Below are 12,727 nucleotides of genomic sequence, written 5' to 3'. Positions count from 1 at the left end.
TTAAAACTGATGCTATTCCTTTTTGATATGGCTACCACAATAAAGTAGTAGAAACTAGTGGAGAAGAAGCCGTAATATCCAGCTTTTGTACTGTTGTGCGCTGTCCCTTTCTACATTCCTTAGGGCAGGCTGATTTGGGGGGGTACAATCCTGTGCAACAGTTGTGGGCTAGGGGAGATGGATGTCAGTTGATCATTGATATCTGCCTCACTTTAAACAGTTTGTGGTTTGAAGTAGAGTATTTTTACATTAGACTTTGCAAAATGAGACTTTGGGCTGGGTGAAACAAGCAATACACCAATACAAATGTTCAGCATCTATTCATCAAATCCTGACATTAATTCCTGAAATCCCTCTACAAAAGAGCAATTTTAAGGTAGCGTTTTTCACTTTTCACATACAGTATCTGTATGCAACAGTATCATACAGATCTCCAATAAATTAAGATTCATGTGTGCATGTCTTAAGATTGGAAAACTACCCAACTAAAGGGCTGGCAATGCCAATGGTAGATTGAACACAAAGCAAAATTTCTTGCTGCCATGAATTTTCTGTCAGATCTATATGATACTAATTCATGTAATGGTAACATGAAGGGAATCTACTGTGAGGTTGAGGTGTGTAACTTACAGAACGGTTGTATTGGTGTACCTGGAAACGCTCACGTTCTAGTTTAGGCAAATGTCTGTTTGGTGGTCTTTTCATCTGTGCAGTCAAGATGCCTGGAACTTATCTGACTTTGCATTTAAGGGTCAACAAGGAAAGGACTTGATTATCCGAGGCCTGAACAAATGTATATTTGACATGCATTTCCCCCTGTTGTGCTTTAAAAACACAGGGATATACAGGTCAGCTACTTGCTAGTCATCATGAATGCACAATTCGAAGTGTGATTTGGTGAAAAAACTAATTGGGATACAATTACTGTCCTTCCTGTAGTACATGTGTGCCATTTGTTTTTTCTCCCAAACTTTGAGAAGTGGGGGAATAGTAATTAGGATTGTATGGGGTGTGTATGCTGGCATGAGCTGATGGGAATGGAGATTGTTGGGTTTACCTATGGATAGGTACATTTTTACATAACAGTGTTATCAAAGGCCACAGTCTGACAATTTGATCTAAAAGAAATTAAACATTTTTTACCAGAGTCAGATGAGAAGTTTTATATTCATTTAACAGCCTTTCCAGCCACGAGAAGGCCCAGGAGAGTTTTAGCCTAGCTCAGCACAAAAACTAGAAGCTTGAGGAAACTGCTAGTCGAATGTGAAAACGTAGTCGCTCTTTAACCCATGGTGTCAAATCTCGTGTTCTGCTTGTAAGAAGTGCATTTAAATGCCTTTGTTTAAATGTATGACATTTCATACAATGTCATACAGAAATAAAATGTGTGTTCTGGTCACAGTGCAGTTCTAAAAACCTGTTGCAGCATGGAGCTTCTCTCCTGTATGATTGCTGACAGCTTTGTCAGCTGGTGAAGCATCTGGTGAAACTATTTGACTCTCGATTGATGATTCTAATCATGAACATGTTGAAGATTTCATGTATGCATATTGACCTGAGCAGTCATGATAAGAATTATCAGTCCTGGATCCCTGTTTTAAGCTGTCCTGTTAGTCAAAGACACACAAAAGACACAGGAAAACAGTATGGCAGGTTAAAGTAAGTTAAGTATTAAAAACCTAGTCTTTTCTCAAAAAAACGACCAGAATTAACACTTTATTTCCCCGACTATGTGAAAGTTTTTACTTTAGCCATAGTGGTGCTCAATTACATAGCTTACTAATCACAATAACGCACAATGTAAATTGTACAAATGTATTTATGTTGTATGTAATGTATCTGTATCTTGAGGCCCATATAAAGCACTCTGTGGAAACAAAAAAATGTCCCTTAGGCACAATTATATCCAGATTTCTTTCCATCCAGTACAAACTATCAATTGAAAAAGCCATCAACACATTCTTAGTTGCTACCTTTATCAACAGTTGGGTAAAGAGTTGCTGGGAGGCGTGTTTTTCACCCAGAGCGAGGATCACATTTTCCCTCTGCTTCCACTCTTTGTGTTAAGCTAGTCTAAGCCTTGAGCTGACATTTTCCTTATCTGACTTTGGGTAAGGTGGCAAACATTTCTCCTTATGTTGGACTTTCTCAAATGATTGATCAACTATTTGAAATGTTGCATACAGAATAGTATATTGAGAAACTTTGCCATCCATTAAGCAATGTTGAGAGCTTTTTTGCTTCCTTGTTAGAAAAAGAAAAGCTTTTTTTTCTTCTTCCAGCATGGGGTGAGAATAAGTTTTAGTGCAGTGTTGAACAAGTGTTACAGATGTCTCCCTGTGTGTTGCCATATATGTGTATGCCTAACGACCCTAACTTAACTAAACTCTGTTCTCTTTAACATTGCAGTATTCCCTTTGATAGAATATCAGACATCAATTTTTCACTGAATACAAATGAAAGTGTAAGTACTTTGATTATTAATCATGAAAAAATGAAAATGTTATTTTATCAATATGACATGTCTTGTATTGTTCTGAGGTCACTGTTAAAATTCAATTAGAAGCAGATGCTACAAAGTTGGATGATAGGAAATAAAAATTCTTCCTACACAACAAATATTTGGCAGATGTGTAGAATATGAGCTAAATAAATCTTTGCTCGTAGCTTTTGCTTCAAATGTAGGCTATCGCAAAGTACAGATATCAAACCACAATCAGTGACTTAATCAGATACTGTAGCACTGGTTTTAACAATAACAGTAAAAACCTAAGAATACATGGCTATACTGTAAGTTATTTCCATTGAGATGGCTCTGTTTGAGGCATGCTGGAGGTATACATGTTAATGTCTGCTTCTCGGTTGATTGGCTTTTGTTCGGCAGGATACAATCATACCTAGTTTGTATGTGGACATACTGTAGCTCTAAAACTGTTTTTTTTCTAAGTATGATGTCCTTGTGTGTTTCCCCAGGCGAATATAGCTCTGTTTGAGGCACGCTGTAAGGAGAAAATCCAGCAGTTTGAAGACGCTGGTTCAGATGAGGAGGACATCTGGGACGAAAAAGATGTCACCTTTGCACCAGAGGCACAGAGACGCCCCAGGTCAGCTGAACACACACACTGAACTTTATTCCACCTTCACTGAATCAAACAGTCCTTTGAAGTACCGTACTTTCCGCACTATAAGGCGCACCGGAGTATAAGCCGCAGCAGCTAAATTGAATGATGTGTACATATATAAGCCGCACTGGACTATAAGCCGCAGGTGTTTTGATGTTTAATTACCATATGTAAGGGTTCGTGCACAGAGGGGATTGTCGGGAAAGAGATGGCTGCTTGAGGAAGCTTCTTTTACAGCCAGATTGACTGTCTTTAACTTAAAAGCTGCATCATATGCATTTCTACGTTTGTTTTCCATAATGACGGTTTGTGCATGAAAACTTCCTTTGCACAAACTATCTCGCTCTCGTAATGTCGGTCTTGCTCTCATTCTGTCTCTCGTACCACTCTCGGTTTCACTTTTACTTTTGCGCGCTACCTGTTTCACTCTTTTCCGGCGCCCTGCCAGATTGGCTCGGGGTCCTTCGTCTGCCGCTGATTACGGCACGGCGACTCCGACAAACTAAGTAGCTTTCGACACAAATACACACAGACAAGTGAAAAATAGCTTAAAAGTATATGAAGGACCCCGAGCCGATCTGGCAGCCCAGCCGATCTGGTACGTACACCTGCCTCCAGCTTTTCCTGCTGGAGCCCGCCGCTCCTCGCAGACCGGTCATAGAGCCCCTAGAGTTAAAGTTGGTGGACTGTAACCTGTAAAATCCATAGATTCAGGAGGTAACCTAGTGGCCGTTAGCTGTAAAAATCCATAGATTAGCGGCACCGTTATATAAGCCGCAGAATCGAAAAATGGGGGAAAAGGCGTGGCTTATAGTCCGAAAATTACGGTAGTAGAAAAGTGGCCACATGATTTAGAAATGCACTCAATAAGATACTTTGGTAGCATTCTGCCCCTTTTTTGAGGGGTATGGGTGGGGAACAGGGGACCTTTAAGGGGAGATAGCAGGTCAGAAGTGGATGCTACATAGACATGGTGTGAACCTGAACATTAATTCAAGATGCAGCTCAGAATTTTCTAATTTTTCTAGTCAGAATTCAGAAATTAAAAAGCTATCAATACATTTCTTAATTAAAATTTATGAAAGAGTATGAAGGCTTTTATCATATGAGTGTAAGAAGGCCATTTCCATGCTCATTTACAGGTCCATCTCAATCAATTAGAATATCGTAGAAAAGTTTATGTATGTCAGTAATTTAATTCAAAAAGTGGATATAAGACATTATATAGATCCATTACACACAGAATGAAACATTCAATGTCTTAATTTATTTAATTTCTTCTAATTGTAATGATTATGGCTTACATTTAATGAAGACCTAAAATTCAGTGTCTCAAAAATTGGAATATTAAAAAAGACCAATTTTAAGAAGTATCTATGGAAATGTTGGCCTCTGAAAAGTATGTCCATCTATATGACTCAATACTTGGTTGGGGCTTTTTGACTTGAACTACTGGAGATGGACTTTTCCATGATATTCTAATTTATTGAGATGCACCTGTATGTCTCAGTTATTGTAGCAACTTTTAGGTGGATACCATTTGTTGCACACGTTTTTTTCTGCCAAATGCATTATTTACTACTCAAAAACTGATAAGAATGATCAAAAATCCCCCCGGAATACTACATTAACACACTAAGAACATGAGCAACACCATAGAAAAATCTGTGCTGCGATTTGATATCAAAACATTTTGGAGATTTTTCTGCAATTGGATGTGTGAGCACTTCCGTTCTGGAAACTGCTGAGAAACTCCCTTATTGTCAAAATGCAAAGGAAAGCCATATATCCTCTCAATGGGTCTAGTTGGTTGTTAAGCTGTGATTACCCAAAAGCAGTAATAGCTCGGCTGCAAAGTCTGGCCCATGATGGTGCTCTTCATTGCCAATCAACAGTTTTCTTATTCATTCCAGATTGCATCAGCGTAGACAGCTGGTTGTGTCGTGAGCATAAATGTTTACATACTTGCTTGTAATACACCGGAAACTCTGTATTGCTAACTTTCTACTGATTGATTAATTGGCACTATCTGGCACTTAAAGATTCTTGGTGCCAGCAACACTGTACAGTTTTTATCCTTAACAGCCATGTTTTATGAGTTTGGATTTCTCTTTGTTGCTCCACATTTATCCCAATGCGAATTAGAAATAAATCTTGATCTGTGCATTCATCTCAGGAGTTCAGGCAGCACGGACAGTGAGGAAAGCACAGACTCGGAGGAGGAGGATGCCAAGAGAGATCCATTCGAAGCTTCCAACCCCAGCACCGATGACAGAATGGAAGTCGACACAGGTTGGTTGTAACACAATAACAATGAGAAATAAACCCAAGAAAGAAAATGTGAGGCTGGACGTGGTTTAGGATTGAATTAGAACATTTAGCCCTATTAAGATGATTCATGATTAATTAAGTTTGGGTTAGGATTTTGCATATAGTGCTTATAATTTAGGTAATGTCCATGCAGGTTGGAGTAGTGGTGGGTTCAAAACCTTACTTTTCCAGACAGAGTTCTAGCATTTTTTTGTCATTATTACATTTTAGGGCCTGTGTGGACAGCCAATTTTGATGACATCCCCATGGACACAGGTACATCCACAGCTCCAGCCTCCAGCCCTAACAACCCCGCTGCCTCCTCTCCCTTGTCCTCCTCCTCCACAGAAGACCTCCCCGAGGCAGCATGGAGCTCGGCTCCTTCCGCTAACTCCAACTCTGAAACAGGCTGGGCCGATTTCTCCAACTTCACCCCTGTCAGGTAGGACATCCTAACACACTCTGGGTCAGTCCTGTTGATGTGCCTGCAGTGATGCAGCTACAGAAGAACTTCACTTGCTTCGGGCTTTCATTGTCTTTGAATCTGAGAGTTCTTTATAAATAGAAATTGTTCTCTTTCAGCCCCAAAGACCCTCTGAGGTGCAACTCTCCTGTTGCTATGGAAACCAGCATAGAGACAATAGACCCTCTGGGGGTCAATGCACCTATGCAGCCTGAAGGTAAGATGTGTGCACAAGAAATAATTTAACTCATCACCTCCTGTTTATGTTTTAAAATGAATAGCCCTTGGAATTTTATGCACCAGAGTCCATTCACATATTAACACAGGGCAGGATCGTGTGAGGTAAATGAAGTGAATTGCACAGATCCATAAATTACTAGAGTTCCAGCTTTTAATTATGGAAATATGAACATACAAATTAAATTATGTCTTCTTTTATTTATGCATTTACAATATCAAAAGTTAATTCAATGTAGATGACTGACAGTAGCACAGCAGCATGCTGTCTGGGTGTGCTCTGTTCATGCCGCAGCAGCTGGGACTAAATATACCTCTTGTCAGGGTAGCAATGAGTTGTCAATTGTTGATCCAGCTTAAATAATCTTGACCATGGTCAGATCTGACTTAGGGCTGGGCGATATAGACCAAAAATCATATCCCGATATATTTAGGCTGAATATCGATATATGTTATATATTCCAATATTTTTATTGTAAAGTGAGAGCAAATGTTCAGTCAAAGTCAAATATGACATGTTACAAGTAGTTTTATTGAAACTGTTTATTTAAGTGAACATAAATACTGTATAACAGGAGTACCTTTTTAAAAAAAATCAAAGCTCCATAAAGTGCACATTTAAATTAAAAAAATATCTTAAATAAAATTACCCTATAAAATAAAATAGGTCAATCTTTTTCTGGAATAAATATATGAGAAAAGAATAACATACATTACAAAAGAAGTAAATTTGACAAACCCTAGTAAGGGCAGCATTTATATATAAAAGAAAAAAAATGGATCTATATCGATATATGCAATATAGTCTAATTCCATATCACATTTAAAAATATGTCGATATATTTTTTATATCGGTATATTGCCCAGCCCTAGTCTGACTCCCAATTGTTACTTTTCTTAACATCTTTAGATTGTGATGGCTGGTTGGGTACCAGTGTGGCTTCTTCCTCCTCCACCTCACCAAAGGATTGTGGGAGATCTAAAGCGGAGGAGGAAACTGCTTCATGTGAGCAACGCAGCATCACAGAGACGGTCATCAATGGCTCCATGAAAGAAACGGTCAGCCTCACTGTTGATGCCAAGACTGAGACTGCCGTCTTCAAGAGGTTCGCCAAACGCATCCACACAAAAAAACACACTGTAGTTTTCTGTGCTAAAAGGCTGAAAGTGTTAAAGATGTCATCCTGGTGTTTGAGGGGGAACACTGGAATGTTCTTTGCATTATGTTTTCACCAAAGTGGCAGCAGACTAAATTTCCGCCAGAAATGGGTTCAAACCAGGTTCTTAGAGCTGGTAATTTTTTTTCAGCACACCAGCACAAGAATTAAAAAAAAAAAAAAAAATTGTTGAAAGACTTGGATTTTTTCAATAGTATAGGTACTGTTGACGTCAGTGTGTGCAAGCTCTGGTATGAATCAGTCACTTGTCAGAAAAGAAAACAACATTTCACATCTTGTTACTAACAACATAACATTAGCTGGATGCCTCAGAATAGGCAAGTGTCTGAAGGTCTGGCCAGAGATGCGGGCAAGTTGGCAGCAAGATGGCTGAGTTCGTTAGGGCTGTATGCAGTCTCTGGTGCTGAGGTTAGCACAACAAGCTAATTGACTAAGCCTAAGTGAAACAGCTTTTTCAGGGAGGCCCCTATGTGAGGTCCTGGTCAGCTACAACACCAACCATTACACAAAAATATATCAACTGTAACCATCCTACTTGCCTGTAGCCTCTATTCTTTCCACAAATAACTTAACTAAAACCTTTTTCCGGCCACCTTTCAGTCCTGCTTGATGCTTTTCAACAATGCTTCCATAGTGAAATTGCCTATTCTAAATCCACAGGTTTTTAAGTTGGTTGTCCTCTGTCCGTCTGTCCCCTTGTTGATGCTGCATTATATTGTCTGTCTGTCTGAGTAAATAACAACTGTCTGATGAACTGAGCGACACTTACAACCTGAGCTTCCCCTCCTCTCTCTCTTGCTGTGCGTTGTGGGTGTGGTCTTCTTCAGAGTTTTGAAATCTTATCGGTATGTACAGCCAATCAGAGATCAGCCTGCAGCCGTGATGTAGTCTTGTTGTCACGTCAACCACCAACTTTTCTTTCCCAATTTTGATCTTCTTCTTTGGTTTCAGCTCCTTGTTTGTTTATTTCATTATTTCCATTCTGCATGTGTTTCTACCAAAGGTGTTGTCAAAGTGCAGTTTTTTAGTTTATTCAAATAGCAAATGGCTTTTATCTTATAGGCTTACTGGATTTAAATATTGAAAATAATATATATATATATATATACATATATATGTGTATATACTGGAATTACAGGCTAGTTTTCTGAAATGGCCTAAACATTGATTTATATCATGCATTTACTGATAAGTCAACGTATTCAAAGACCAGTTAAATAATAAGTCCGTTCATCAGATTTCGACTGCACACAAAGTACATTTTAATGATAATGATTTTAGCCTCACATTGCGTAGTTGCTAATATGAATAATGACATACATTTTTCTTTTTTCCTCCGTCATTTATAATAACAATGACTCATTACACAGCATCAGTAAAACGGCACATACAGCATGGCCTCTTTTGTACAATTGCTTGCATAAAACAATACTCAATATTGTAGAAAGATGACTGCACATTTTGTTTTTCAGAAACCAGTTTGAAGCAGTTTAAAAACACATGTATAAATATAATAATTATTGTAATTATTAAGACCTACATATATAGTCATAGAATAAATGATTTGACCACCCTAGTTTTCTTTATTGCATTTGTTCATTTTAATACCTGGTACAACTAAAGCTATATTTGTTTGGACAAATATAATGATAACAACAAAAATAGTGCATAAGAGTTTAACTTAAGAGCTGATACCGAGCAATTTTCCATGGGGTTTTTGTTAGTGATTTTGGTTACTGTCAAGAAAGTTGTGCCAGGCATGAAAATGAACAAGACATTGAAGAAAAAGGGTGGTCTAATATTTTTCCCCATGACTGTATATATATATATATTCTCTCTTTTAATTGGCTTCGAGGTAGGCACTGGAGTTGTTTTTTTTAAATTTACTTATCGGCTATGTATCAATATTATAATATCGTAATTCCTTTGTGACAATAATACAAAATATCCAGAGGCCTATAGTCAACAAACAAGCAGCCAAATTATTTAGGAAGAAAAAAGCTTTACTTTTGAGCATTGCAATTTTGCACAATAGCAATATCCTTCTAGTTTCATAAAGTTTCATCAGGAGTGGTTGTGTCCTTTTTTTGTAAATTAAGCAACATTAATGTGTACATGTTTTTGTTCATACTCAATAAGACTAGGTTTAATGAAGTATGGAGATACTGGTATAAATATATAGCAACAATCCCAGAGACTTTTCATCAGGCACATATTCTCTGTATAATACGACAACTTATTTTCTGAACTTAACTAGTGCAGAATAATTATGTAGGATGTTTGTGGGTGTTTTGCTTTGATTGAGGCCTCATCAAGATTATTGGTGGTTCTCTGAGACAAAGCAAGACTGACGGCTGGAAAATTTTGGTCTAATTAGTGTCCAAATCAGTTCGAAGGCCTACCTACTATCTGCTGGCTCTGTAACTACAAAATAAAACAAAGTTCCACTGCAAAACAATCAAAACCGTTGACTTTCTCCATTTGCTGTACATTTTGATGCTTTCCTACATACTGTTCACAGTTAACCATTTCAACACCTTCATCCTTTGTTTTTACTGTGTGCTCTTGTCAGCCAGTTCAGCATGCGTCACTGTTCACATCTCTGTGTTCTGTGTGTTTCTGTGGGGAGTTGTTGAGTTGCTGTGAATCACCTTGCATAGTATTGATGTACATTTGTGTGTTTTTCTGTGTACCTGTGTTGTTCAGTGATGAAGAGAAGAGTGCTTCTTCAGAGAAATACTCAGTAGGGGAGTGTGTGGATTCGGAGAGAACAGGCGTCAACAGCTCAGCCGCAGCCTGCTGTCCCAAAACAGGGTCAGACACAACACACACACACACACACACACACACACACACACACACACACACTTAAGAATATTTGTGAAGAGACTGCAGTTTTCGTTATGGGTTTGTCAAAATTGTGACAAAAATTTGTGATTAACTTCATTCATGTCATAATCTTAATACAGCTAGCAGCAGTGCCACAGTGCCTCCATCATACTGCCAGAAGTATCAAGAACAATATATATTCAGTCTTTATTAATATGAATTGATACTTTTTAAAATGAGGAATTTGTTCCAGTAAAATTAGATTTCCCCTTTAAATGAGCCCTTGCAATACTTCAAATATAGAAAAAGATAGCAGGTGAAAAAGGAAATATTGGAATGTTGAAGTTAGGGAGGGAAATAATTAATCGATAATTGATAAATGGTCGTTAACAATTTGGTCGATCACGTGGAATTTTTAATCAATCTGTATATTTTTTTGTTTTATCTCTGACTGCGTATCAGTACTCACTGAACTGAAACACAGACGAGCGTTCAGTTCTGCGGCCGTACGTCAACAAGCCAATGAGCTGAGAATTTAGTTAGATAAAGCTACAGTTTGCAAACTGAAACTTGCAATAACAATTATAAAACACAGAGAAATACAAGAGTATTCATTGGAGCAAAACTAGCTTACTGTATCAAAACTTGCTAGCATGAATTACGAGGTTTCATTTTATCCAAAACTTATTTAAACACAAAACACACTTAAATATGCAAGCTTACTGTGAAAACTAACCTCGTGCCTCTTCGGGTCGTAAATCATAAAAAATTGAAATCCTTGACGTTATATTTACAGTTTAATCTCAGTTGATTTAGTTTTGATTGACAGGATCATGTCTCTTTTCGTCCTTTCAAAATAAAAGCATCCGTTATCAAAACAGGCTTTTGCATAGTACTGTATATTTATCTTTTATTTTGCACATGTAGGCATGCAGCGATTAATTGTCCGTTAACGTTATAGATAATCAAGTTGGCAGGTTTTTTCCAAATGGCCATCCCTAGTTGAAGTTACTCTTGACTCTTTAATTTAAAGACATGAAAGCAATGTATAACCTAAAAGTGTTATGTTTGGCAGACATCTGACCAATCAGAGCTCCATCTGTTGCTCTGTGGGCTAGAATTGATTTACTTTTTTAGGTTCCACAATGCATACATGTGTTTAAATTTAAGCAATCACAAAATGGAAACTGTACTGTAAATGTTAAACCAGAAATAAAATTAATTGATGCAGTGTGGTAGAAAGGAATGAGTAAATTAAAGAGAGAGGGATTTTAAATTTCTAAATAGATTATGATTTAACACTCGTATGTGTTCAGCATGGGTTTTACATAGCCTAGTGCATAGTGTGATGATAGTGTAATAGAATAATTTACTCTATCTACATTTGCATTATGTAGTGAACCAAATCTGTAGGTAGCATGTTTAAAAATGTTGAATCCTGTTTTTGTACCAGTTATGGTACAATGTAAGATGCAAGCCCATATTTAGCAAGAGTCTTGTTGATATGATTTGTTGAACTTTTTTCTCCTCTCCTGTGTCTCCTGTAAGCAGTGAGAAGTGTCGGTCCCCTGCAGAGCTTCCCAATGGTCCTCTAGAGGAGATGACCGCCATAGAGGAGGCCAAGTAAGTCTGACTGACTTTGCTCACTTTGATACTAGAAAGTAGAGGTGGGGGGGGGGATCGATACAGCATAGTATCGCAATATTTTGGGTGGTGATATATCGATTTATGGCCACGAAGTATCGATATTTAATGTTCAGATGGCCGGCAAGCCAGCAGTATTTGTCTTTTTTTTCCGGACGTTGTAGCGGGCTCACTTTTAGGAATATACTGGTCTCATATGAAACTAGAATCTAAGGAATCTATAGGTACCATGTGCGTCAGGATATCGTGTGGGGAAGTAAAATAACGCTGCCAAGTTAGGCTTTTTTTATGTTTCATTAAAAAAAATTGAGAGCAGTGAAGCTTAAAGTTGATGAAAATGTGAGAATGCTGCAGTTGTCATCTATACATGTTTGATGTCAGTTCAGTTTGACTGAAAACTTTGGTCAGTCTGTGGGAAATAAAAAATAATAAAAAATAAAAAGATTGAAGTGAGATGAATAGACTGAGAATTTTCTCTTATATGACAAAACAATTCTTGATTTTATTTAATTGTGTGGACACAAAATGCAGTTAAACAATAAATCGCAATATATTGTATTGCAGTACTTACCATATCGCCAAATGCTTAAAATCGCGATAATATCGTATTGTGACTCAAGTATCGGGATAAAATCGTTCATGGGGCCTCTGCTGATTCACACCTCTACTAGAAAGGTAATACTGGTACTTTAAAAATGACAGATTAAAACTGGCGATGAACCATTGCTGGCTGCACGGTCCCACTCTGAGCACATCACTGTATCAACAGAACTCCTTCCAAAAAAGCAAGAAAAATGAGAAAGCAGCTCTAATTGCTGACTGAATGTACTGATTAGAATATTTCCACCATTTTTCCTGAATCTGTCCAACCATCTCCTGTAATTCAACAAATGCACAATCCACCAAATTGCACGTGTTAAAGTATAATTTTAATTCACACCAGA

The 12,727-nt window shown here is 37.7% G+C and overlaps 1 protein-coding gene across 10 annotated transcripts in view; it reads left to right on the top strand.

Moving 5' to 3' along the window:
• Positions 1-12,727, top strand: part of ppp6r3 (protein phosphatase 6, regulatory subunit 3) — a 37,019-nt gene that overhangs the window by 20,747 nt on the left and 3,545 nt on the right. For 6 of the 10 annotated variants that reach the window (XM_059334620.1, XM_059334618.1, XM_059334615.1 and 3 more), the window contains exons 17-24: positions 2,410-2,464; positions 2,974-3,104; positions 5,299-5,414; positions 5,664-5,874; positions 6,015-6,112; positions 7,043-7,238; positions 10,017-10,124; positions 11,688-11,762. In XM_059334620.1, coding sequence (XP_059190603.1) covers positions 2,410-2,464; positions 2,974-3,104; positions 5,299-5,414; positions 5,664-5,874; positions 6,015-6,112; positions 7,043-7,238; positions 10,017-10,124; positions 11,688-11,762 — 990 coding nt within the window. Of the gene's footprint in view, positions 1-2,409; positions 2,465-2,973; positions 3,105-5,298; positions 5,415-5,663; positions 5,875-6,014; positions 6,113-7,042; positions 7,239-8,137; positions 8,214-10,016; positions 10,125-11,687; positions 11,763-12,727 lie in introns of those variants that run through there. The other 4 variants (XM_059334616.1, XM_059334614.1, XM_059334621.1 and 1 more) reach the window with 3 other exon arrangements.

The sequence above is a fragment of the Centropristis striata genome, chromosome 6 (genome assembly GCF_030273125.1).
Source record: "Centropristis striata isolate RG_2023a ecotype Rhode Island chromosome 6, C.striata_1.0, whole genome shotgun sequence".
Lineage (NCBI taxonomy): Eukaryota > Metazoa > Chordata > Actinopteri > Perciformes > Serranidae > Centropristis > Centropristis striata.
This window is presented reverse-complemented; position numbering and strand designations above follow the sequence as displayed.